This window comes from Oncorhynchus gorbuscha, linkage group LG02, assembly GCF_021184085.1.
Source record: "Oncorhynchus gorbuscha isolate QuinsamMale2020 ecotype Even-year linkage group LG02, OgorEven_v1.0, whole genome shotgun sequence".
Lineage (NCBI taxonomy): Eukaryota > Metazoa > Chordata > Actinopteri > Salmoniformes > Salmonidae > Oncorhynchus > Oncorhynchus gorbuscha.
Genome location: NC_060174.1, coordinates 57,790,463 through 57,818,430, shown reverse-complemented (window position 1 = coordinate 57,818,430; position 27,968 = coordinate 57,790,463). Strand labels below are relative to the sequence as shown.

General features: G+C 42.5%; 1 protein-coding gene across 1 annotated transcript; it reads left to right on the top strand.

The window, feature by feature from the left end:
• Nucleotides 1-13: 13 nt before the first annotated feature.
• On the top strand, nucleotides 14-26,401 carry LOC124005295 (A disintegrin and metalloproteinase with thrombospondin motifs 8-like). The gene is made up of 9 exons (XM_046314427.1): nucleotides 14-1,026; nucleotides 16,785-17,024; nucleotides 18,025-18,157; nucleotides 18,481-18,648; nucleotides 20,588-20,904; nucleotides 23,688-23,874; nucleotides 24,199-24,371; nucleotides 24,578-24,753; nucleotides 24,973-26,401. The coding sequence occupies exons 1-9, from the start codon at nucleotides 292-294 to the stop codon at nucleotides 25,703-25,705; spliced, it is 2,862 nt and encodes a 953-aa protein (XP_046170383.1). The 5' UTR covers nucleotides 14-291; the 3' UTR covers nucleotides 25,706-26,401.
• The last annotated feature ends 1,567 nt before the right edge of the window (nucleotides 26,402-27,968 follow it).

Below are 27,968 nucleotides of genomic sequence, written 5' to 3'. Positions count from 1 at the left end.
CAACTAACTATAATAATAATTCTTTATTTTTAGTATAGCCTACTGTTTTGCAACTCCTATAGATGTCAATGGCTATAGGTGATTGGTGGTTGTTTAATTTTGATTTATTAAGTAGAATTAAGATGTATAGCGCAATTTTATGTTGAGCACTCAAGACTGTATGATACCTGTCATACGCGCTCTTCTTTATTCATAGCAATTTCTCTATTAAGAAGATTAAGAAGAAAAAAATATCTTATCACACATTTACATCGTTTCTTTGATATAAACGGTGCTTGTGATAGTAATAAAATGGGTTCAACTTTACATATCACTTTATTAACCCTGTCCTTAAACAACGTTGTGCTGTCGGAATTGTTCCACTCGGAGGAGACCATACCCGTCATAAACAGTGTGAAGACCAGCGGTCGGCTCTGGAAAAGGAGCGAGGATCAACATAGCTTCAGATTGACAGCTTTCGGCCAGGACTTCACATTGAATTTGACTCCGGATGACTCGTTTGTTGCTCCAAAGTTAACCATTCAGCACATACAATCGAAACATCTGGCTGCGCTTTTCAACGGAACCAGATCAGGGCATTTTACCGGTGGTATCATCAAGACAGAGGGGAATGGGGACGAGCTTAAAGGCTGCTTCTTCTCAGGGAAGGTGGACACCGACCAGGAATCTGTTGTCGCGGTGAGCCTGTGCCACGGGATGCAAGGGTTCTTCATAGCGCATGGGGATGTGTATCAAATTCAACCCAAAGTTATTGGCCACGGTAAAACAGAGAGATCATTCTTGCAGGTGCACATTATAAAAAGGAGAGTTTTGACCGAAGTACAAAATTTGTCCAAGACTTTCCAAGCTTTTGATCAGGTGAAGGATAAAAGCCGTCTGGCCACAGATGACGGCACTGCATATCCTGTTGATGATGCTGAGCTAGCGACGGGACGGAAGCGACGGTTTGTCTCCTCTCCAAGATATATCGAGACGCTGGTCGTAGCCGACGCTTCAATGACACATTTCTATGGAGACGAAATAAAGGTGAGGGCATGAACTGACACAAATTGATAACCACAAACGGAATATATCGTTAACAAAAATTATAAACCAATACACTATTATATATATTTTTGCATTGGATGCAATGTGATGGGCACATGTCCAAACGCGTCATTACACACAAAGGATTTCCAATGCAGTTTAATTTTCCAGGCAAAAATAAGCACCTGAAATGGCATTTGTGGAACTGTCTCATAGACCAGGCGTAATATAGTAAATGTAAATCCGTGAAAACTAAATTAGTGTTACTTGGTATGGTTACCTGGTAAAATAATGGTAAAATGAATAAAAACATATTAAACATAAGATAGAAGGTTATTTAAGGCAAAAACAAAAGGAGGGTGGATGGGTGGGCATATAATGCAAATGTCTAGCAATCTTTGTTCTAATCTCATCATGGATAACTTTAGCATTTTAGCTAATTAACAACTTTTCAACTATTTACTATTTTTTAGGTAGTTTGGAACCACTTAGCATGCTAGCTAACACTTCCTCAAACCTAACCCTTTTAGCTAACCTTAACCTAACTCCTAACTGTAACAGTATCCCCTAGCCTAGCTAATGTTAGCCATCTGGCTAACATTAGCATTAGCCACCTAGCCAAACGTTAGCAACAAAAAATTGGAATTTGTAACATATCATACATTTGCATATTCATAACATATTGTACATTTTGCAAATACGTAACATATTTTACAAATTGCACATACAGTGAAAGTCAAAAGTTTGGACCCACCTACTCATTCCAGGTTTTTTATTTATTTAAAAAAAATCTACATTGTAGAATAATAGGGAATACATCAAAACTATAAAATAACACATATGGAATCATGCAGTAAGCTAAAAAGTGTTAAACAAATCAAAATATATTTAATATGAGATTTTTCAAAGTATCCACTCTTTGCCTTGATGACAACTTTGGACACTTGACATTCTCTCAACCAGCTTCACCTGGAATGCTTTTCTAATACTCTTGAAGTATATCCTGAGCACTTGTTTTGCTGCTTTTCCTTCACTCTGCAGTCCAACTCGCCCCAAACCATCTCAATTGAGTTGAGCTTGGGTGATTGTGGAGGTCAGGTTATCTGATGCAGCACTCCAATCACTCTCCTTCTTGGTCAAATAGCCCTTACAAAGCCTGGAGGTGTGTTGAGTCATTGTCCTGTTGAAAAACAAAGATAGTCCCACTAAGTGCAAACCAGATGGGATGGCGTATCGCTGCAGAATGCTGTGGTAGCCGTGCTGGTTAAGTGTGCCTTGAATTCGAAATACATCACTGACAGTGGCACCTGCAATGCACCCCCACACCATCACACCTCCTCTTCAATTCTTCATGGTGGGAACCACAAATGCAGAGATAATCCATTCACCTACTCTGTATCTCACAAAGACATGGTGGTTGGAACCAAAAATCTTAAATTTGGACTCATCAGACCACTGGTCTAATGTCCATTGCTAGTGTTTCTTGGCCCAAGCAAATCTCTTCTTTTTATTGGTGTTCTTCAGTAGTGGTTTCTTTGCAGCAAATTGACCATGAAGGCCTGATTCACACAGTCTCCTCTGAGCAGTTGTTCAGATGTGTCTGTTACTTGAAGTATGTGAAGCATTTCTTTGGGAGCAATTTATGAGGCTGGTAACTCTAATGAACTTAACCTCTGCATTAGAGGTAACTATGGGTCTTTCTTTCCTGTGGCAGTTAAAGTAATGATGGACTGTCATTTCTATTTGCTTATTCGAGCCATTCTTGCCATAATATGGACTTGGTCTTTTACCAAACAGGGCTATCTTCTGTATACCACTGCTACCCTGCCACAACACAACTGATTGGCTCAAATGCATTAAGAAGGAAATACATTCCACAAATGAACTTTTAACAAGGAACACCTGTTAATTGAAATGCATTCCAGGTGACTACCTCATGAAGCTGGTTGAGAGAATGCCAAGAGTGTGCAAAGGTGTCATCAAGACAAAGGGTGGCTACTTTGAAAAATATCAAATATAAAATATATTTTGATTTGTTTAACACTTTTTGGGTTACTGCATGATTCCATATGTGTTATTTCATATTTCATAGTAGGACAGACTATGTTTGTTTCCACACACTGTGTTTGTTTCCACTCTCTATAGGTTATACAGACTCTTGGCCTCCCATCCTATTCTAACCACCTCAGAAAACATATGGGTCAGATGGTTTAGACCTTTTCTTCTTTAAGGTTGCTGCCCCTATCATTGCCAAGCCTATCTCTGACCTTTTTAACCTGCCTCTCCTCTCTTGGAAGGCAGCCACAGTGCATCCTTTATTTAAAGGGGGAGATCAAGCTGATCCTAACTGTTATAGGCCAATTTCTATTTTGCCCTGTTTATCAAACGTGTTGGAGAAACTTGTCAATAATCAACTGACTGGCTTTCTTGATGTCTATAGTATCTAGTCCCAGTTGGTTTCCGCTCAGGTTATGGATGTGTCATTGCAACCTTAAAGGTCCTAAATGATGTCTGCATTGCCCTTGATTCTAAGCAATGTTGTGCTTCTATTTTTATTTACTTGGCCAAAGCTTTTGATTTTATTGATGTTTTACCTTTCTTACCTTTCTAAATTCTTATTTTCAATGACAGCCTAGGAACAATGTGTTAACTGCCTTGTTCAGGGGCAGAACGACAGATGTTTACCTTGTCAGCTCAGGAATTCGATCTTGCAACCTTTCGGTTACCATTCCAACGCTCTAACCACTAGGCTACCTGCCGCCCCTAATACGGTAGACCATTCCATTCTTGTGAGCCGGCTAAGGAGTATTGGTGTCTCTGAGGGGTCTTTGGTCTGGTTTGCTAACTACCTCTCTCAAGGAGTGCAGTGTATAAAGTAAAAAAAACTGCTGTCTCAGCCACTCCCTGTCACCAAGGGATACCCTAAGGCTCAATCCTAGGCCCCACGCTCTTCTCAATACACATCAACAACATAGCTCAGGCAGTAGAAAGCTCTCTCCTCCATTTATATACAGATGATACAGTCTTATACCATCCTACCCATGCTAGATTACGGAGACGCAATTTATAGATCGGCAGGTAAGGGTGCTCTCGAGTGGCTAGAGGTGCCTCTACACCTGCATTGCTTGCTGTTTGGGGTTTTAGGCTGGGTTTCTGTACAACACTTTGATATCAGCTGATGTACGAAGGGCTATATAAATACATTTGATTTGATTTGGCCATCAGATTTACCACTAATACTTCTTATAGGACACATCACTGCACTCTATACTCCTCTATAAACGGGTCATCTCTGTATACCTGTCGCAAGACCCATTGGTTGATACTTATTTATAAAACCCTCTTAGGCCTCACTCCCCCCTATCTGAGATACCTACTGCAGCCCTCATCCTCCACATACAACACCTTGTTTTCCCAGTCACATTCTGTTAAATGTCCCAAAAGCACACACATCTCTGGGTCACTCCTCTTTTCAGTTTGCTGCAGCTAGCAACTGGAACGATCAGCAAAAAACACTCAAACTGGACAGGTTATCTTCATCTTTTCATTCAAAGAATCAATAACGGACATTTACTGACAGTTGTGTCTGTTTTGCTTGATGTAGTGTTGTCGCTACCTCCTTGCTCTTTATCCTGTTGTCTTTGCCCAATAATGTTTGTACCATGTCTTGTGCTGCTACCATGTTGTGCCGATGCCATGTTGTGTTGCTACCATGTTGTTGTCATGTTGTGTTGCTACTATGCTGTGTTGTCATGTTGCTGCCATGCTATGACGTGTCTTAAGCCTCTCTTGATGTAGTGTTGTGGTGTCTCTCCTGTCGTGATGTGTGTTTCGTCCGAGGAACCATGCCAAATTTGTTCAATCTCCTGAGGGAGAATAGGTTTTTTCGTGCCCTCTTCACGACTGTCTTGGTGTGCTTGGACCTTGTTAGTATGTTGGTGATGTGGACGCCAAGGAACTTGAAGCTCTCAACCTGCTCCACTACAGCGCAGTCGATGAGAATGGGGGCGTGCTTGGTCCTCCTTTTCCTTTAGTCCACAATCATCTCCTTTGTCTTGATCACGTTGAAGGAGAGGTTGTTGTCTTTGCACCACATGGTCAGGTCTCTGACCTCCTCCCTATAGCCTGTCTCATCGTTGTCAGTGATGTTTGTCTTCCCCAATGTTTTGGGTGTGGTCGAGGGGAATTCCTGCTTATGACATGAACACAGACTTAGAGTATAGGCCTAGGGTTTCAAGCTCTGGTCGATTTCAAATGTAATTATATTTAGTGACCAAATATAAACATTTGAAGGAGATGCATCTTCTGCTTGGATAGTTAAGTCTACAAAATGAATAATTGATATGTTGGATTCACGTCTCCATCTCAACGCACAATCTAAGTAACAAAAAATAGAACTAAATCAAATAAACTATCCAAGCAGAAGATGCGTCTCTTTCAAATGTTGATATTTGGTTAGGTTGTCCTCTTGCTCAATTGTGCCTCACACTCCTCTTTCTATTCTGGTTAGAGACAGTTTGCGCTGTTCTGTGAAGGAAGTAGTACACAGCGTTGTATGAGATCTTCAGTTTCTTGGCAATTTCTCACATGGAATTAGCCTTAATTTCTCAAAACGAGAATAGACTGATGAGTTTCAGAAGAAAGTTATTTGTTTCTGGCCATTTTGAGCCTGTAATTGAACCCACAAATTCTGATGCTCCAGACACTCAACCAGTCCAAAGAAGGACAGTTGTATTGCTTCTTTAATCAGTACAAAAGTTTTCAGCTGTGCTAACATAATTACAAAAGGGTTTTCTAATGATCAATTAGCCTTTTAAAATGATAAACTTGGATTAGCTAATACGACATGCCATTGGAACACAGGAGTAATGGTTGCTAATAATTGGACTCCTATACGCCTATGTAGATATTCCATAAAATAATCTGCTGTTTCCAGCTACAATAGTCATTTACAACATTAACAATGTCTACACTGTATTTCTGATCAATTTCATGGTGTTCTAATGGACAAAAAATTGCTTTTCTTTCAAAAACAAGGACATTTTTAAGTGACCCCAAACTTTTGAACGGTAATGTAAGTGAATTTGACCCAAAACTTTTGCTCCCCTGAAATGGGGGGACTATGTACAAAAAGTGTTGTAATTTTTAATAGTTCCTCAAATTAAAGCTGATAGTCTGCACTCATAGTAATTTTACCATTTCAAAACCCAAGTACTGGAGTACCGAGCTCAAAAAAAAATGTCACTGTCCCAATACTCTTGGAGCTCACTATATACAGTATCTCTGTCAATACCTAATAACCTCAGAAAAGATGGAGACATTCTGGTCTTAATATATCGTGTGATGTTATACAATCTGACTAAGTTTGTGTCTATCTGAAACTGTAAATAAAAATGTTGGCACAGAGTCTTGTGTTTGAGTTTAAACCATCTGGGAATGAGAGGAAGCCAAGAGGAGTTTTGTTTTTGTGGTCTTCAACCCATTTTATTGATGGAAAGAAAAACACAAATGTTTAAACATTTGATTCCAATTGGCTTACGGATTTGGGTCCCTTCTCTGACTGCCTGCAGAGCGTGTGTTGTCAGATCTCTTTGCAATTAATTAAGCAGTGAAATGAATCCAGGATTCAATGTTTATTGACAACTAGGTAGTGCACAATTGATAGTTCCTTCCCAGCAAACCCAGGAACATTCCCATAACATTAACCTAGATTCACATTAAGTTCTAGTTAGGGATGTATCTAACACTAAGAATATAACATACAAAAACATTCAGACAAATGTATTTATCAGAAATGTTTTATATTAAATATCCTTGGAATGTTCTAACGTTCGCTAAAATGTTGTGCATAACATCTGTAACAACGACCACAGAACATTCCCCAAAAAGTTTGTATGTTTGTATAAAACATTTGCCTGATGTTGCAGGAATGTTCCTATAACACATTTAATCTGTTCTTTAAAGGTTCCCAGAATGTTTAATCAGCTTGTGGGAAGAGTCTGGTGGGAACATTGTGGGGACAAAATATATGTTCCCAAAACACCAAAAGTGTCCAGCTGTGCAGATGATTTCACAATGTTTCTTTAAGGGTGCAAAAATCATTCACTTTATGTTACAAGAATGTTCCCACAACACATTTCATCTGTTGATTCCCACAAATTTGTGGGAACTTTGTGGGAACATTGTTAAGACATAACAAGAGACACAGCATTCTCCCAAAACTCAAAAACTGTTGAGTAGTTTTGACATTCAGATAACGTTTGTATCAGTGTGTACAAAACATTCATTTGATGTTGCAAGAATGTTGACAAAACAGTGTTTCTGAGTTCTTTACATGTTCAAAGAACATGCAATTAGGTTGTGGGAACAGTGTGGGTAAATTATGATAGGTTACCAAACCACAAAATATGCTCAGTTGTGATGACATTCATACAATGTTTAAGTTAGGTTGCACAGGACATTCCCTTAATGTTGTAAGAATGAAATGTGAGTTATGAAATTCAGAGCATATTTCTTTTAAATTTAACATAATAGTCCATTGATGTTCACTCAATATACATTTTTACCTTGTCTTGGAGGTCTTCACAACACTCAAGAGCATTTAGAAAATTATGTATTAACGTTTGACCTAATATTACCACACCATATGCACAATAAAGCATAGGAAAGCAGATTGGAATGCATCCACATTATGTTTCTCTCCGGATTTAATGGCAATTCACATTTGAGGACTGTATTTGACAAATAGTATTCAGTATTCAGTATTCAGACCCATTGACTTTTTCCACATTTTGTTACGTTACGTTTTTCCTCATTAATCCACCCCATAATGACAAAGTGAAAACAGGTTTATAGACATTTTTTAAAACAGAAATACCTTATTTACATACGTATTCAGACCCTTTGCTATGAGACTCAAAACAGAGCTCAGGTTCATCCTGTTCAGATTGATCATCCTTGAGATGTTTCTAAAACTTGATTGGGAGTCCACCTGTGGTAAATTCAATTGATTGGACATATTTTGGAAAGGCACCCAACTGTCTATATAAGGTCCCACAGTTGACAATGCATGTCAGAGCAAAAACCAAGCCATGATGTCAAAGGAATTGTCTGTAGAGCTCCGATTGAGGATTGTGTCGAGGCACAGATCTGGGGAAGGGTACCAAAAAATATGTGCATCATTGAAGGTCCCCAAGAAAACAGTGGCCTCCATCATTCTCAAATAGAGGAATTTTGGAACCACCAAGACTTCCTAGAGCTGGCCGCACGGTCAAACTGAGCAATCAGGGAGAAGGGCTTTGGTCAGGGAGGTGACCAAGAACCCGATGGTCATTCTGAAAGAGCTCCAGAGTTCCTCTGTGGAGATAGGAGAATCTTCCAGAAGGACAACCATCTCTACAGCGCTCCACCAATCAGGTCCTTATGGTAGAGTGGCCAGACGGAAGCCACTCCTCAGTAAAAGGCACTTGATAGCCCGCTTGGATTTTGCCAAAAGGCACCTATAGACTCTCAGACCATGAGAAACAAGATCCTCTAAACAAGATCCTCTGGTCAGATGAAACCAAGATTGAACTCTTTGGCCTGAATGCCAAGTGCCACATCCCAAGGAATCCTGGCACCATCCCTATGGTGAAGCATGGTGGTGGCAGCATCAAGCTGTGGTTATGTTTTTTAGCATCAGGGAGACTGAGGGAAAGGTATGAGGGAAAGAAGAACGGAGCAAAGTACAGAGAGATCCTTGATGAAAACCTGCTCCAGAGTGCTCAGGACCTCAGACTGGGGCGAAGGTTCACCTTCCAACAGGTCAACAATCCTAAGCACAGAGCCAAGACAACACAAGTCTCTGAATGTCCTTGAACCCAATCAAACATCTCTGGAGAGACCTGAAAATAGCTGTGCAGCGACGCTCAACATCCAATCTAATAGAGCTTGAGAGGATCTGCAGAGAAGAATGGGAGAAACTCCCCAAATACAGGTGTGCCAAGCTTGTAGCGTCATACCCAAGAAGATCCGAGGCTGTAATCTCTGCCAAAGATGTTTCAACAAAGTACTAAGTGAAGGGTCTGAATACTTATGTAAATGTGATATCTGCAAAAAATCTAAAAAGCTTATTTTGCTTTGTCATTATGGGGTATTGTGTGTAGATTGATGAATGCTTTTTTAAAAATATTTTAAATAATAAGGCTATAAAGTAACAAAATGTGGATAAAGTCAAGGGGTCTGAATACTTTCCAAATGCACTGTAGAGACACAGGACATTCTTATTTAATTCGTAGGACATTTGAACAGCATTTAATCATACAAGCACATCCATATTTTTAACACTTCATATGTTGACAATCTGTATTTAATTAAATTCATAGGACATTTGAATTTGAACATTTAATCATACAAACACAACCAGATTTAAAAAAAAACTTGATATGTAAACAATCTGCATAGAATTTCATTAATAGGACATTTGAAACGCATTTAATAATAAAAATAAACATGTATTTTAATACTTCATACAGTGCCTTCAGAAACCACATTATTCTCTATTCTTACCCTTTGACTTTTTCCACATTTGTTGTGTAACAGTCTTTTTTTCTCACCCATCTACACACAATACTCCATAATGACAATGTTAATACATGTTTTTAGAACATTTTGCAAATGTATTGAAAATGAAATACAGAAATATCTAATTTACATAAGTATTCACACCCCTGAGAAAATACACTGCTCCAAAAAATAAAGGGAACACTTAAACAACACAATGTAACTCCAAGTCAATCACACTTCTGTGAAATCAAACTGTCCACTTAGGAAGCAACACTGATTGACAATAAATTTCACATACTGTTGTGCAAATGCAATAGACACAGGTGGAAATTATAGGCAATTAGCAAGACACCCCCAATAAAGGAGTGGTTCTGCAGGTGGTGACCACAGACCACTTCTCAGTTCCTATGCTTCCTGGCTGATGTTTTGGTCACTTTTGAATGCCGGCGGTGCTTTCACTCTAGTGGTAGCATGAGACGGAGTCTACAACCCACACAAGTGGCTCAGGTGGTGCAGCTCATCCAGGATTGCACATCAATGCGAGCTGTGGCAAGAAGGTTTGCTGTGTCTGTCAGCGTAGTGTCCAGAGCACGGAGGCGCTACCAGGAGACAGGCCAGTACATCAGGAGACGTGGAGGAGGCCGTAGGAGGGCAACAACCCAGCAGCAGGACCGCTACCTCCGCCTTTGTGCAAGGTGGAGCAGGAGGAGCACTGCCAGAGCCCTGCAAAATGACCTCCAGCAGGCCACAAATGTGCATGTGTCTGCTCAAACGGTCAGAAACAGACTCCATGAGGGTGGTATGAGAGCCCGACGTCCACAGGTGGGGGTTGTGCTTACAGCCCAACACCGTGCAAAACGTTTGGCATTTGCCAGAGAACACCAAGATTGGCAAATTAACCACTGGCGCCCTGTGCTCTTCACAGATGAAAGCAGGTTCACACTGAGCACATGTGACAGACGTGACAGAGTCTGAAGACGCCGTGGAGAACGTTCTGCTGCCTGCAACATACTCCAGCATGACCGGGTCAGTCATGGTGTGGGGTGGCATTTCTTTGGGGGGCCGCACAGCCCTCCATGTGCTCGCCAGAGGTAGCCTGACTGCCAGTAGGTACCGAGATGAGATCCTCAGACCCCTTGTGAGACCATATGCTGGTGCGGTTGGCCCTGGGTACCTCCTAATGCAAGACAATGCTAGACCTCATGTGGCTGGAGTGTGTCAGCAGTTCCTGCAAGAGCAAGGCATTGATGCTATGGACTGGCCCGCCCATTCCCCAGACCTGAATCCAATTGAGCACATCTGGGACATCATGTCTTCCTCCATCCACCAACGCCATGTTGCACCACACACTGTCCAGGAGTTGGTGGATGCTTTAATCCAGGTCTGGGAGGAGATTCCTCAGGAGACCATCCGCCACCTCATCAGGAGCATGCCCAGGCGCTACCACTACTGAGCCTCATTTTGACTTGTTTTAAGGACATTACATCAATGTTGGATCAGCCTGTAGTGTTCCACTTTAATTTTGAGTGTGACTCCAAATCCAGACCTCCATGGGTTGATAAATTTGATTTCCATTGATAATTTTTGTGTGAATTTGTTGTCAGCGCATTCAACTATGTAAAGCAGGAAGTATTTATAACAAATATTTTATTCATTCAGATCTAGGATGTGTTATTTTAGTGTTCCCTTAATTTTTTTGAGCAGTGTACTTTGTAGAAGCACCTTTGAGTCATAGGTAAGTCTCTAAGCGCTTTCCACACCAGGGTTGTGCAACATTTGCCCATTAGTCACAATTCCTCAAGCGTTGTCAAATTGGTTGGTAATCATTGCTATTTTCAGGTCTTGCCATAGATTTTTAAGTAGATTTAAGTCAAAACTGTAACTCGGCCATTCAAGAACATTCACTGTCTTCTTGGTAAGCAACTCCAGTGTAGGTTTGGTCTTGTGTTTTAGGTTATTGTCCTGCTGAGAGGGGAATTAATTTCTCAGTGTGTAAAAGCAGACTGAACCAGGTTTTCCTCTAGGATTTTGCCTGTGCTTATCCATTCATTTTGTATCCTGAAAAACTACGCAGTCCTTAATGATTACAAGCATACCCATAACATATTGCAGCCACCACTATGGTTGAAAATATGAAGAAGGATAGTCGGTAATGTGTTGTACTCAATTAGCCCCAAACATAACACTTCGTATTCAGGACAAGAAGTGCATTGCTTTCCAACATTTTTTGCAGTAATACTTTAGTGCCTTGTTAGAAACAGGATGCATGTTTTGGAATATTTTTCTTCTGTACAGGCTTCCTTATTTTCCCTCTGTCAATGTGGTTATTATTTTGGAGTAACTACCATGTTGTTGATCCATCCTCAGTTTTCTCTTATCACAGCCATTCAACTCTGTAATTATTTTAAAGTCACCATTGACCTAATGATGAAATCCCTGAATGGTTTCCTTCCTCTCCGGCAACGGAGTTAGGATGGACGCCAGTAGTGATTGGGTGTATTGACACACCATCCAAAGTGTAATTAATAACCTCACCATGCTCAAATGTCTGCTTTTTTATTTTTACCCATCTACCAATTGGTGCCCTTCTTTGCGAGGCATTGGAAAACTTCCCTGGTCTTCATGGTTGAATCTCTGTTTGAAATGCACTGCATCACTGAAGGACCTTACCCATAACTGTACGCATATCAGCAGCATACCACCCTGCATACCACCCTGCATACCACTGCTGGCTTGCTTCTGAAGCTAAGCAGGGTTGGTCCTGGTCAGTCCCTGGATTGGAGACCAGATGCTGCTGAAAGTGGCGTTGGAGGGTCAGTAGGAGGCACTCTTTCCTCTGATCTAAAAAATACCCCATGGCAGTGTTTGGGGACACTGCCCTGTGTAGGGTGCTGTCTTTTGGATGGGATGTTAAACGGGTGTCCTGACTCTCTGAGGTCATTAAAGATCCCATGGCACTTATCGTAAGAGTAGGCGTGTTAACCCTGTTGTCCTGGCTAAATTCCCACTCTGACCCTCAAACCATCAAGGTCACCTAATAATCCCCAGTTTTCAATTGGCTCATTCATCCCCCGCCTCTCCTCTGCAACCATTCCCCAGGTTGTTGCTGTAAATGAGAATGTGTTCTCAGTCAACTTAACTGGTAAAATAATGGATATATAAATTAAATAAAAATATGTGGGGGTACTGAGATGAGGCAGTCATTAGAAAATCATGTTAAACGCTATTATTGCACACAGAGTGTGTCCGGGCAACATATGCAACTGGGTAAGCACATTTTTACTCGCCAACTTATTTAGGCTTGCCATAACAAAGGGGTTGAATACTTATTGACTCAATACATTTCTTTCAGCTTTTCATTTTCAATTAATTTGTAAAAATGTCAAATAAATAAAAAAACATCTCATTTTGACATTACAAGATAGTGTGTAGGCCAGTGACAAAATAAATCTAAATTTAATCCATTTTAAATTCAGGCTGTGACACCACAACATTTTGAAAAAGTCAAGGGGTGTGAATAATAAGACTTTCAACACGTGATGTAGAAAGAAAATCATGAAATACAGTGTTACAAGTACACAGCATATGAAGAGGATGGGTATATTTTTATGTGTTCTGTGTCCTGATTGACCATATTTGGCTGAACAAAGCCACAGGGCTATCCCCCAGTGGCTCAGATGGTTAATTATCTGGTTGGAAAACCTAAACATTGAAAGTTCAAACCCCACATATGCAGTTTGTCAGCATATGAAGGGTAATACAGATAGTTGTGTTGTGTTTGTATGATTAAATACTGTTCAAATGTCCTGTGAATTCAATTAAAATGCCATGTGTCTCTATATCATCAAATTTAATTGGTCACATACACATGGTTAGCAAATGTTAATGTGAGTGTAATGTGCATGTGCTTCTAGTTCTGACCGTGCAGTAATATCTAACAAGTAATCTAACAATTTCACAACAACTACCTTATACACACAAGTGTAAAGGAGTGAATAAGAATATGTACATACAAATATATGGATGGCCGTGCGCCATCAATGTTAGTGATGGCTGTTTAACAGTCTGATGGCCTTGAGATAGAAGCTGTTTTTCAGTCTCTCAGTCCCAGCATTGATGCACCTATACTGACCTCGCCTTCTGGATGATAGCGGGGTGAACAGGCAGTGGCTCGGGTGGTTGTTGTCCTTGATTATCTTTTTGGCCTTCCTGTGACATCGGGTGGTGTAGGTGTCCTGGAGGGCAGGTAATTTTCCCCCGGGAGTGATGCATTGTGCAGACCTCACTACCCTCTGAAGAGCATTACGGTTGTGGGTGAAGCAGTTGCCGTACCAGGCGGTGATACAGCCCGATAGGATGCTCTTGATTGTGCATCTGTAAAAGTTTGTGAGTGTTTTCGGGGACATGTCAAATTTCTTCAGCCTCCCGAGGTTGCTGTTGCGCCTTCTTCACCACGCTGTCTGTGTGGGTGGATCATTTCAGTTTGTCCGTGATGTGTAAGCAGAGGAACATAAAACTTTCCACCATCTCCACTACTGTCCCGTCAATGTGGATAGGGGCGTGCTCCCTCTGCTGTTTCCTGAAGTCCACGATCATCTCCTTTGTTTTGTTGACATTGAGTGAGAGGTTATTTTCCTGACACCACACTCCGAGGGCCCTCACCTCCTCCCTGTAGACCGTCTCGTCATTGTTGGTAATCAAGCCTACCACTGTAGTGTCGTCTGCAAATTTGATGATTGAGTTGGAGGAGTGCATGGCCACGCAGTCATGGGTGAACAGGGAGTACAGGAGAGGGCTGAGAAATCACCCTTGTGGGGCCCAACAAATTGGAGTGGGTCTAGGGTGTCAGGTAGGATGGAGGTGATATGATCCTTGACTAGTCTCTCAAACCACTTCATGATGACGGAAGTGAGTGCTACGGGGAAATAATAGTTTAGCTCAGTTACCTTAGCTTTCTTGGGAACAGGAACAATGGTGGCCATATTGAAGCATGTGGGGACAGCAGACTGGGATAGGGATTGATTGAATATGTCCGTAAACACACCAGCCAGCTGGTCTGCGCCTGCTCTGAGGACGCAGCTAGGGATGCCGTCTGGGCCGGCAGCTTTGCGAGGGTTAACACGTTTAAATGTTTTACTCACGTTGACTGCGGTGAAGGAGAGCCCGCAGGTTTTGGTAGCGGGACGTGTCAGTGGCACTGTATTGTCCTCAAAGCGAGCAAAGAGGTTTTTTAGTTTATTGCCTTGCGGATGGAATAGCTACACTGTTTGTATTCGATCATGTTTCCGGTCACCTTGCCATGATTAAAAGCAGTGCTTCGCGCTTTCAGTTTGGCGCGAATGCTGGCATTAATCTACTGTTTCTGGTTGGGGAAGGTTTTAATAGTCACCGTGGATACAACATCACCGATGCACTTGCTAATAAACTCGCTTAACGAATCAGAGTATACATTCATGTTGTTGTCTGAGGCTATCCGGAACATATCCCAGTCCATGTGATCGAAGCAATCTTGAAGCGTATAATCAGATTGGTCGGACTATTGTTGAACAGACCTGAGCATGAGCATTTCCTGTTTTAGTTTCTGTCTATAGACTGGAAGCAACAAAATGGAGTCGTGGTCAGATTTGCCGAAAGGAGGGCGAGGGAGAGCTTTGTATGCATCGCGGAAGTTAAGAGTAGCTATGATCCAGAATGCTGCCAGCCGAGGTTGCGCACTCGATATGCTGATAAAATTTAGGGAGCCTTGTTTTCAGATTAGCTTTATTAAAATCCCCAGCTACAATAAATGCAGACTCAGGATATGTGGTTTCCAGTTTGAATGAATGTTTGAATGAATGTTTACGCGCCTGCTTCTGACTACCACTGCTCAGTCAGATACTTAGATACTTGTATGCTTGTATGCTCAGTCAGATTATATGCAACGCAGGACACGCTAGATAATATCATCAACCATGTGTAGTTAATTATGATTGATTGTTTTTTATAAGATCATTTTAATGCTAGCTAGCAACTTACCTTGGCTTACTGCATTCGCGTAACAGGCAGTCAGTCTCCTTGTGGAGTGCAACGAGAGAGAGGCAGGTCGTTATTGCGTTGGACTAGTTAACTGTAATGTTGCAAGACCAGATCCCCGGAGCTGACAAGGTGAAAATCTGTCTGGGACATCATGTCTCGCTCCATCCACCAATGCCACGTTGCACCACAGACTGTCCAGGAGTTGGCGGATGCTTTAGTCCAGGTCTGGGAGGAGATCCCTCAGGAGCATGCCCAGGCGCTACCACTACTGAGCCTCATTTTGACTTGTTTTAAGGACAATACATTAAAGTTGGATCAGCGTGTAGTGTTCCACTTTAATTTTGAGTGTGACTCGAAATCCAGACCTCCATGGGTTGATAAATTTGATTTCCATTGTCAGCACATTCAACTATGTAAAGAAAAAAGTATTTAATGTTATTTAATGTTCCTTAATTTTTTTGAGCAGTGTACTTTGTAGAAGCACCTTTGAGTCATAGGTAAGTCTCTAAGCGCTTTCCACACCAGGGTTGTGCAACATTTGCCCATCAGTCACAATTCCTCAAGCGTTGTCAAATTGGTTGGTGATCATTGCTATTTTAAGGTCTTGCCATAGATTTTTAAGTAGATTTAAGTCAAAACTGTAACTTGGCCATTCAAGAACATTCACTTTCTTCTTGGTAAGCAACTCCAGTGTAGGTTTGGTCTTGTGTTTTAGGTTATTGTCCTGCTGAGAGGGGAATTAATTTCTCAGTGTGTAAAAGCAAAAAAAAGTCGTTCTGCCCCTGAACGAGGCAGTTAACCCACCGTTCCTAGGCCTTCATTGAAAATAAGAATGTGTTCTTAACTGACTTGCCTAATTAAATAAAGTTATAAAAAAATATATTTTAAAAAATCGGCAAATCGGCACCCAAAAATATCAATCTTCGGTTGTTATGAAAACTTGAAATCGGCCCTAATTAATTGGCCATTCCGATTAATCGGTCGACCTCTAGTTGGGTGTTAGAGATCATTGGTTAGGTCATTGTTTCCCATGCTTCCACATGTGCTTCCAGTTGCTCATTTGGTTAAAACATGGTGCTGGCAACACCAGGTTTCGATTCCCGCATGAGCCACATTTCCGTAATATATGTGTCACTGTCAATGCTGACAGTTCTACTAAATTATATATTACAAGGCATATCTCTCTCTTCCCTCTAAAGCACTACCTACTGACTCTGATGGCAGTGGCGGCGCGGGTCTACCGCCACCCCAGTCTGAAGAACTCAGTGAGCCTGGTGGTTGTGAAGATGCTGGTGGTGGAGGACGAAGATGTAGGGCCCCAGGTGTCCAGCAACGGAGGAATGGCCCTCAGGAACTTCTGTAACTGGCAGCAGCTCTTCAACCCCTCCAGCCAGAGGCACCTGGAACACTACGATACAGCCATCTTATTCACCAGACAGGTGAGAACTTAGAACATTAGCCATTCCATCTCAATCACCCAGCAAGCTAGGACACAACTATCCAATTCACCAGGCAGGTGAGATGAACCCTATTACCCTTTTACTCTCTTGTGCTGACCAAACAGTACTAGCTCAAACATTTTATTTTAACATTATCCTTTTCAGTATGGTTCCAGCAACTATGGTGGATGCAAAACCAGGCCATGCTCGGTACAGCTTGGTTTGGCTCTGTTTAGTGTGAAAAGCAGGCACGTGCACAGATAGGGTGGCACGTGCACAGATAGGGCTCCACCTGTGCAGCGCAGGAGGCTGCTGAGGGGAGAACGGCTCGTAAAAATGTCCGGAACGGCGCAAATGGAATGGAAACCATATGTTTGATGTATTTGATACCATTCCACCCATTCCGCTCCAGCCATTACCACCAGCCTATTCTCCCATCATCCCTGTGTTGTGCAGAGCACATGCCCCTTTGCCCTTCCAGTCTCCTTTTTTGGGGATGCCTGTCTGTAAGTGTAACTGAAACTAGAGCTTAAATGGCCTTGTTATACTGAATCCCCCTTCACTGTGTGCTTTAGATACCACACAGTTAAATTTTCTTTCTCCCCAAATCTACTGGCTGCCATGTATTTGCTTCATTTTACGATGGAAACACTGACAAATATGTTTTGCTGGCAAGAGCTTCACTTTTAGGGGGAAAACCCCCTCTGTCTGGAACAAACGTAGCAATGTCTGGATATCAGTGTCTGAAATGTGTCCCTCCTCTTCCTACTCTCCCTAATCCCCTAGCCCTTTTCCTCTCCTCTCCTCTCCTCTCCTCTCCTCTCCTCTCCTCTCCTCTCCTCTCCTCTCCTCTCCTCTCCTCTCCCTCTACCCCATGTAGGATATCTATGGGCAGATGAGATGTGAGATCCCTACTCCTCTCGCCCTTTTTCTCTCATCTTGTCCTCTTTCCCATTGTGATAAAGTCCTCATGTCCTCTCTCCCTGTACCCCCTATGCAGGACATCTGTGGTCAGAGAAGCTGTGACACCTTGGGGGTGGCTGACGTGGGCACCATGTGTGACCCCAAGAGAAGCTGCTCTGTAATAGAGGATAACGGTCTGCAGGCCGCCTACACCGTGACACACGAGCTAGGTATGTTAATACGCTATAGAAATATGGGCATGGTATGTTACAGTAACACACTATGGAACAAACTGCATACTTGTGTGTTTCCTATCTCACAAGGTAGGAAACTTGAGTAAAGGCCAATGTGGATGGATGTCTCGTACTTCTCCTGAGTCACTTGTGATGGCTGTCCTGCTTTGCCTCTTGTTTTCATTCAGTTAATATCATAATTAGGTTCCTTGTAAACCACAAAACCATCCAACTAGCTTAAATGAGAAATAAAGTTAGAAAAGTGCATGATGTAAGCCATACGTCAGCTCTCAGCAGCATCTTCTTCTTTATCTCCTCAGGTCATGTACTCAGCATGCCTCATGACGACTCTAATAACTGTATCAGATGGTTCGGACACCTGGATGGGCCACACATGATGGCGTCTGTGTTCTTTAGCCTCAACAAGACTTTGCCATGGTCGCCATGTAGCGCCCGCTATGTCACAGAGTTCTTCGACAATGGATATGGTAGGATAACTTACCCTTTAAACCTTTATCCCAGTGCTTTCGTCTCTACTCTTTTATTCTATTCGATTCTCTCTAACCACTGTATCGAGTGTAGATGTATTGAGTCAGATGTATTGGCTGAAATCATGATTCCCCGATGCACTACTTACTACCCACGAACATAATTGCATCAACAGTTTGTTCTTATTGGTTAACATGTGGTTCCCAGCTTTCATTTGGTTTTGGTCATGAGGTAGCATTCCAGACAAACTGAATCTGAGTGAAAACATTTTTCCGGTTTCATTATGTTTGAATAACAGTTTTGAGACATTTGTCCTAAAGGGCCATAGGCTGTTATTATGCAGTTAATAGACACCTGCCACAGAGAGTGTGCTATGTAATTTAGGACTCAGAGAGTGGGGAGAAATCCCTATATAATATGAACCCCTAACATTTCACAAGTTTATTTTATTTCTCTCTCTTTTTAAAAAGCCCATTCTGCCTAAACGCGCTCCATCAACCTCTATTTATGGTTTCTGAAAACCACTATTTGTAATTTTGCTGAGAGTGTCCAAACTAACAGTCCTTGGAGAGTAAGCTCCTCTCTCTTTGCAGTGAGAGGCTCTTCTCTTCACTTCTGTCTGCTCATGGCAGGGCAGAGACACAGACAGCACTGTAATAATTCAGATGACACACACACACAGCAGACATGCCTGAGATTGCTGGGAGAAGGCATCTCAAGATGAATGTTTTTGCTCCTAGAATGGAAGATAGAAAATCTAAGGCAAAGCAGATATTTGTGTTGCGAAATAGCATCCATTTTTTTCAGTCAATGTTTTATCCCCCATCGATATTTCAATCTTCACTTTGATTTCTCTCTCAAATTCAAATTCAAGTTGCTTTATTGGCATGAAAAAAGCATTGCGTCAATATTGCCAAAGCAACAATATATACAATATACATTGTAATAAAATAATCTCTCTGTCTCTCTCTCTGCCTCATCTGCTGGTGAGTCACACATTCCAGCTTTAACAACTGTTTTCCCTCACAGAGAAGAGAAAACGAGTGTAGCCAAGCACATGTTGTCTTTACCGGCCTTGCCACAGATATATAGTGGACTGATGTTGCAGAATTCTCCTTTGTTAAAGGGGCCATAGCACTAAAAAGATCTAACAAAATAGGATTAAGCAACATACTGTACCAGGGCAGAGAGGCAGTAACTCTTCTGTCTGACATGCACATCAATGCCAAGAGTTAAAGTATATTTGTCTACATAGAGTTCATGAAGAGAAGCTGCTTCAGAAGTCTAAAGTTAAATGTAATGTTTGGCAATGATCAACAACCATTTCTATCACCCGATTCAGCCACTGGATATGATGTTACCTTCTGGCAACAAAATCTTTAGAGGCAAAGAATGTATCTTCCCTTAAACACATCTCTGTGTATTTGGCGATTCCATTCTGCTATGGAAATAGCCCCCTCAAGCTAAAACTGTTGTACACCTGTTTTAGGTTTGCAAAAAATAAACATAACAGTCCAATTTCACGTGCTTCAGGCGGACTGGCACCCAGTTGCAGTTGTCGTTTCCTGGTGATTGATAGAAGAGGAACGTGTGCTCCCAACTTTATCAGAGCTTTAGCCCCCCCCTAAGTCTTCTTAACACCTTCAGTATAATACAGTATGTACAGATCTCCCAAATGTCAGTCACTGACTAACACGTCCTCCAGATCTTATTGACATTTTGTCACCCCTGAGCTTACTGGAACTTTTATGCCTGTTGATGGGTCTGTGCCTGTATGTTAATGTAGCTAGACCATCGTTGTACGCAATCATTTATCCTCAACTGACTGAATAAATAAAAATGTGTCTCTTTACAGGTGACTGTCGGCTGAACTAGAAAGGGCTTTATGAATCAATTTGATTGACTGATTTGTGCCTGCTTTATGTTCCACTCTCTCAGGTGACTGTCTGTTGGATCCTCCAGAGCAGACTCTCCCTCTCCCTGTTGATCCCCCTGGTGTCTCCTACAACCTGGACCGTCAGTGCCAGCAGGCCTTCGGGGAGGAGTTCAGCCTGTGTCCGGACACCCCAGAGGACCAGACTTGCAGCCAGCTGTGGTGCCGGGAGGAGGGCCAGCCACACTGCACCACCCGGAACGGCAGCCTGCCCTGGGCTGATGGCACGCTCTGCTGGGCTGGGGCCGGGGCTGGAGCTGGGACCAACACCACCTGTCAGGGAGGTGTCTGTGCTGCAGTGACTGATCAGCAGAAAAGAGAGGTACTATATGTACAGTTGAAGTCGGATGTTTACATAAACTTAGGTTGGAGTCATTACAACTATTTTTTCAATCACTCCACAAATTTTTTGTTAACAAACTATAGTTTTGGCAAGTCAGTTAGGACATCTACTTTGTGCATGACACAAGTAATTTTTCCAACAGTTTACAGACAGATTATTTCACTTATAATTCACTGTATCACAATTCCAGTGGGTCAGAAGTTAAATACACTAAGTTGACTGTGCCTTTAAACAGCTTGGAAAATTCCAGAAAATTATGTCATGGCTTTATAAGCTTCTGATAGGCTAATTGACATCATTTGAGTCAATCGGAGGTGTACCTGTGGATGTATTTCAAGGCCTACATTCAAACTCAGTTCCTCTTTGCTTGACATCATGGGAAAATCTAAAGAAATCAGCCAAGAACACAGGAAAAAAAAGTGTAGACCTCCACAGGTCTGGTTCATCCTTTGGAATCAATTTCCAAATGCCTGAAGGTATCACGTTCATCTGTACAAATAATAGTACGCAAGTATAAACACCATGGCACCACGCAGCCGTCATACCACTCAGGAAGGAGATGCGTTCTGTCTCCTAGAGATTGATGTACTTTGTTGTGAAAAGTGCAAATCAATCCCAGAACAACAGCAAAGGACCTTGTGAAGATGCTGGAGGAAAAAGGGACAAAAGTATCTACATTCACAGTAAAACGAGACCTATATCGACATAACCTGAAAGGCCGCTCAGCAAGGAAGAAGCCACTGCTTCCAAAACCGCCATAAAAAAGCCAGACTACAGTCTGCAACTGCACATGGGGACAAAGATTGTCCTTTTTGGAGACATGTTTTCTGGTTTGATGAAACAAAAATAGAACTGTTTGGCCATAATGACCATCATTATATTTGGAGGAAAAAGGGGGAGGCTTGCAAGCCAAAGAACACCATCCCAACCGTGAAGCACAGGGGTGGCAGCATCATGTTGTGGGGGCGCTTTGCTGCAGGAGGGACTGGTGCACTTCACAAAATAGATGGCATCATGAGGATGGAAAGTTATGTGGATATTTTGAAGCAGCATTTCAAGACATCAGTCAGGAAGTTAAGGCTTTGTCACAAATGGGTCTTCCAAATTTTAATTTTACCTTTAATTAACTAGGCAAGTCAGTTAAGAACAAATTCTTATTTTCAATGACAGCCTAGGAACAGTGGATTAACTGCCTGTTCAGGGGTAGAACAACAGATTTGTACCTTGTCAGCTCGGGGATTTGAACTTGAAACCTTCCAGTTACTAGTCCAACACTCTAACCACTAGGCTACCCTTCCGCCCTTGTACAATGACCCCAAGCATACTTCCAAAGTTGTGGCAAAATAGCTTAAGGACAACAAAGTCAAGGAATTGGAGTGGCCATCACATAGCCCTTACCTCAATCCTGTAGAACATTTGTGGGCAGAACTGAAAAAATGTGTGCAAGCAAGGAGGCCTACAAACCTGACTCAGCTACACCAGCTCTGTTAGGAGGATTGGGACAAAATGGAAGACTAAGTGAAATGTTTGACCCAAGCTAAACAATTTAAAGGCAATGCTACCAAATACTAATTGAGTGTATGTAAACTTCACTCTCTACTATTATTCTGACATTTCACATTAAAATAAAGTGGTTTTCCTAACTGACCTAAAACAGGGAATTTATACTAGGATTAAATGTCAGGAATTGTGAAAAACTGAGTTTGAATGTATTAGTATGTACATTTCCGACTTCAACAGTATTCTGAACCATTCTGATTCTCGCTCTGTCTGTCTGAGTGACTGGCTAAAATCCTCCATCCTTCTGCATAGGGATCGGATGATTGTGTCTGAGGCACTAACTCCTCCAGTCTCTGTGTGATTTATGAACCCTCTTACCTGCCTGAAAAAAACATGCTTAAATAGGCTACCTCAACGATTTACTACCTACTTTAGCTTTTTGTATGCAGTGTTTATGTCATAGCCTACAGGATTTCTCTCTTGCAGTCTTTCTCTTCTGACTTTCTCTCTCTTGCGCTCTGTTTCTCTCACTGTCTACACTTGACCATGACAGGTGTTATTTCTTTTCACTGCTTTGGTGAGAGACAGTTTCTGGTTCCCGTCTGTTTCAATACTTCATCTTCAGAAATAGAATGTAGTCTCATTTTGTCATGTGCCCCCATCCGGCCCTGGCCCTATGCCAGACCCCAGTACCAGCCCTGTCGCGTGGCAGCTAAAAATAATAAATCCCTCTCTTATTCAGACCCCCAAATGTCAGTCTGAGGGCCCGGCTTAGTATATTTTGTTCAGGCCTTTAAAAAGTAAGTATATTTAAAAACAGCCAAGCCTGTTCCAAGGGACTAGCTTGTGATTCCAGACACTCTGGCTGTTAGAGGAGTTGTTGCAGCCAACTCGTAAAAACCCCAGATAAATGAAATGCTGTGTCTTAGTAGCACATGCCAGGAGCTGTGAGTACGCACAAGAGGCAGTTACACGCGTGGCAGACTGCAGGGCAGGCCACTATATGTCACAAGAGATGCCAAACTAAAAACCCTAACCAAGCAAAGAAAAACTCTTATCAAGACTGCCATATAGTAATTGTTTTCAAATGACACGGGTAGGGTATTTCATTACTGAGGGTAGAGATTCCATTTTTGTAGTGTGAATAATTTCATTTCACATGTTCACTCAAAGCCTGTAAACTTTGTGACAACAGTTGAAGGGTTCTAAGCACAATTTAATTGATTTAATTACTGATTGGTCTGTCTGGTTGTATCTTATAGGAGCCTGTGGACGGAGGTTGGGGTGTGTGGGGCCCCTGGGGGTCATGCTCCAGGTCATGTGGCGGAGGGGTGGAGTTTTCCCAGAGAGAATGCACTGATCCCAAGCCACAAAACGGAGGAGCATACTGTGCGGGACAGAGAGCCAAGTACCAGACTTGTCACATACAGGCCTGCCAAGATGAGCATGGTAAATTAACACCAACAATGAATCACTATATCCAAATCAATAACTGATCAATATATCCACACCTCAACAATTACATTGGGCGGGCACCCAAGCACAGATACACACATACATATGCAAACACACGCACTCTACACACACGTACACATGGATTTTGTATTGTAGATATGAGGTAGTAAAGTAGTGGCCTGATGGCACGCACTTAATGTGTTGTGAAAAGCGTTATGAACGGCTAGTTTAATTAGTAGTATAAGAGTTTCCTTGACATGCTTGAATGTCATCAGTAGAGATAGGATTGATAATGATATGCCATGTTCGTTCTCCCAGGTAAGAGCTTCAGAGATGAGCAGTGTGAGAAGTACAACAGCGACCGATACCTGGACATCCATGGGAACATCAAGCAGTGGATCCCCAAATACAACGGTGTCTCACCCAGGGACAGGTGCAAACTGTTCTGCAGAGCAAGAGGCAGCAATGAATTCAAAGTCTTCGAGGCCAAGGTAGCTATAACTCGACTCAAATTTGAAATAGTTCCCAGCTGGTTGAAATGACATCATTATAACCAGGTACCAGTTTTGCCTAGTTTTGATCACTGGGTTGATTCATTTCCAACTCATCAACACGCTTGATTTACAGTGCTCTAGGAGTTGAGGCGAATACTTTGCATGTTTTCTATGTTGTTGCATGTTTTTCTATGTTGTTTCAGGTTGTTGATGGCACCACCTGTGGCCCAGACACCACCTCCATCTGTGTCCAGGGACAGTGTGTCAAAGCTGGCTGCGATCAGGTGATCGGCTCCAGTGTGAAGCTGGACAAATGTGGCATGTGTGGGGGTGATGGAACAACCTGCAGGAAGATCACTGGATCGATGAATAAAGCCATGTGAGTAAAATAAATATATTCAGGATTCAATTCCTTTGAGGGCACAGTTGTTTCTCTGAATTCGTGAAAATGGTTGACTGATTAACGTCTTTTCAAGATGATTCTGGTGTCATAGAAAGCATTCAAATGCTGGTCATGGAAAGTCATTAGCATACATCCTGTAGATAAGTATAAGCTTTCAACTGAAACTTTCCTCTGTCTTAATTGAATTCAACACAGTTTTGGCTACAACGACATTGTGACCATTCCGGCTGGGGCCACCAACATCGACATCAAGCAAAAGAGCCACCGCGGGATCAGACACGACGGCAACTACCTGGCCTTGAAGACAGAGGTTTCCTACATCCTGAACGGGAATTTCTCTGTGTCCACAGCAGAGCAGGACATCCCAGTCCTGGGCGCTGTACTCCGGTACAGTGGTTCCTCCACCACCCTGGAGAGGGTCTTGAGTTACCAGAAGCTCCGACAGGCAGTCGCTGTCCAACTCCTGTCCACAGCCGGAGACGCCTCTACCCCTAGGGTCAAGTACAGCTTTTTCCTCCCCAGGGATGTCCCCTTCACCAAGCCTGGAGCTGAGGGTAGAGCTTTGCTACATGCGATTCTGCCACTAGGGGGCTCAGAGTGGGCTCTGGGGGAGTGGTCCGAGTGCTCCAAGAGCTGTGGTTCAGGTTGGTCAAGAAGGAACGTAGAGTGCCGGGACGGGGCAGGCACCCTGTCCTTCTCCTGTGATGAGGACCTGCGGCCGGTAGATATCCGGCCGTGTGGGGACCTGCCCTGCCCTGTCTGGCAGATGGGTCCCTGGTCGGCATGCTCGAGGACATGTGGTGTGGGGGTGCGCCATCGAAGCGTGCTGTGTATAGACTACACCGGTAAGGTGGTGGAAGTAGGAAAATGTAACCTCGCCAAGAGGCCAGAGGTGGTTTCTTCAGAGTGCAGCTACCAGGACTGCTGAGTCTGTGCTGATAAAGCAGGAAGGGAAAGGGCAGTTGGTGGCAGTGGTGGGATCCAAGGCCGAGGGTGCAACAACCCTTTCCCAACCACCACAACCCTGCTTCAGAGACAAGCAGGGAAGCTAGAATAATCAAGAGTGGTCGGTTCACTATATCAGCCAGAATCAAAACTGTGGTTTGGCTTGGTTGTAGAAATATTTCACATTTGACAGATTAACTTAATTATTTCAATGTTTATTTCCTTGATGATGTCATAGCTTCAAAACGCCTATTGACGGTTTGTTTTCCAACAGAGATCTACCTCAAAGGATGTAAAAATAATCAACTATCACTTCTTAACCTAAAGTTTCTGTTTGCATCTAGCTTAACACATTATCAAAGGTACATCTTCACTTTCCACAAATGCTGCTGATAGTCCACTGGAGTGGTTGAATAGCACTGTCATTCATTTTTCTGGGTCACATGCCCCCCATTTGAACACACATGCCCTCAAATCAATTCAAAGTATTCTACCTAATCAAATCAAGTGACATTCAATATTTTAGGGAATAAAGAAAAACCTTTCATATGAATAGAGAGACAATACCTCAAATCAAATTTGATTTCTCACATGTGCTGAATACAACAGGTGTAGGTAGACCTTAAATGCTTACTTACAAGCCCTTAACCAACAATGCAGTTCTAAGAAAATACAAAAAAAAAGTGAAATAAGAATAACAAATAATTAAAGAGCAGCAGTAAATAACAATAGCAGGGCTGTATTCAAGGGGTACCGGTACAGAGTCCATGTGCGGGGGCACCTATCTCGAGGTAATTGAGGTAATATGTACATGTAGGTAGAGTTATTCAATTGACTATGCATAGATATTAACAGAGAGTAGCAGCATCATAGAAGAGGTGGAGGGGTAATGCAAATAGTCTGGAGCCGCTGTTCAGGAGTCTTATGGCTTTGGGGTAGAAGCTGTTTCAAAGCCTCTTGGGCCTAGATTTGGCACTCCGGTACCGCTTGCCGTGCGGTAGCAGAGAGAACAGTCTATGACTAGGGTGGCTGGAGTCTATGACAATTTTTAGGGCCTTCCTCTGACACCGCCTGGTATAGAGGTCCTGGATGGCAGCAAGCTTGGCCCCGGTGATGTACTGGGCCGTACTCACTACCCTCTGTAGTGCCATGCGGTCAGACGCCGAGCAGTTGCCATACCAGGCAGTGATGCAACCAGGCAGTGATGCAACCCGTCAGGATGCTCTCGATGGTGCTACTATAAAACCTTTTGAGGATCTGAGGACCCATGCCAAATCTTTTTAATCTTCCGAGGGGGATTAGGTTTTGTGTGCCCTCTTCTGCTTGGACCATGTTAGTTTGTTGGTGATGTGGATGCCAAGGAACTTGAAGCTCTCAACCTGCTCCACTACAGCCCCGTTGATGAGAATGGGGCGTGCTCTGTCCTCCTTTTCCTGTAGTCCACAATCATCTCCTTTGTCTTGATCACGTGAGGGAGAGGTTGTTGACCTTGCACCGCATGGTCAGGTCTCTGACCTCTCTATAGGCTGTCTCATGGTTTTTGGTGATCAGGCAAACCACTGTTGTGTCATCAGCAAACTTAATGATGGTGTTGGAGTCGTGCCTGGCCCTGCAGTCATAAGTGAACAGGGAGTACAAGAGAGGACTGAGCACGCACCCCTGAGGGGCCCCTGTGTTGAGGAGCCATATCGGAACATCTGAAACCCTGTTCCATTCTGTCTGTGTTTCTGGAACACTGGAGCATGTTTTTGATGCCAAGTCTCTGGCCACAGAGTTAAACTCACACTATCATATTTCTCACAAGTAGGGATGATTGAAACAAACCCACATAACCTTTTTAATTTGCTTGACTATTTATAGCTTGCTGAAATATGCATATTCATGATATAAGTACTAGTTCTTTAAGACTTAACTTTGTATCTACTGCTAGTTGGAATGGTTTTGTGGCATTCTTTTAAAACAAATGTCTGTCATGTTAATAACAAGGAGATTGTATTTATTTTCTTAACTATGTGTTTTCGTTATTATTCTTGGCCATGGTGAATGCTGTGGATAAACATTTTATGATTTGTGTTTTTTCTTCAACTAATGACAAGGAAAACAATGGAATATCTGTATCTAATGTAAAACATGTATATGATGCTTCATTTGAAATATGCTGTGCCAGAAAATATGGCATTATGAAAGGTTAGCTGAAGAATAATACTTTTGAGCTCAACTGAAATGAGCATAGCAGCTATTGAAAT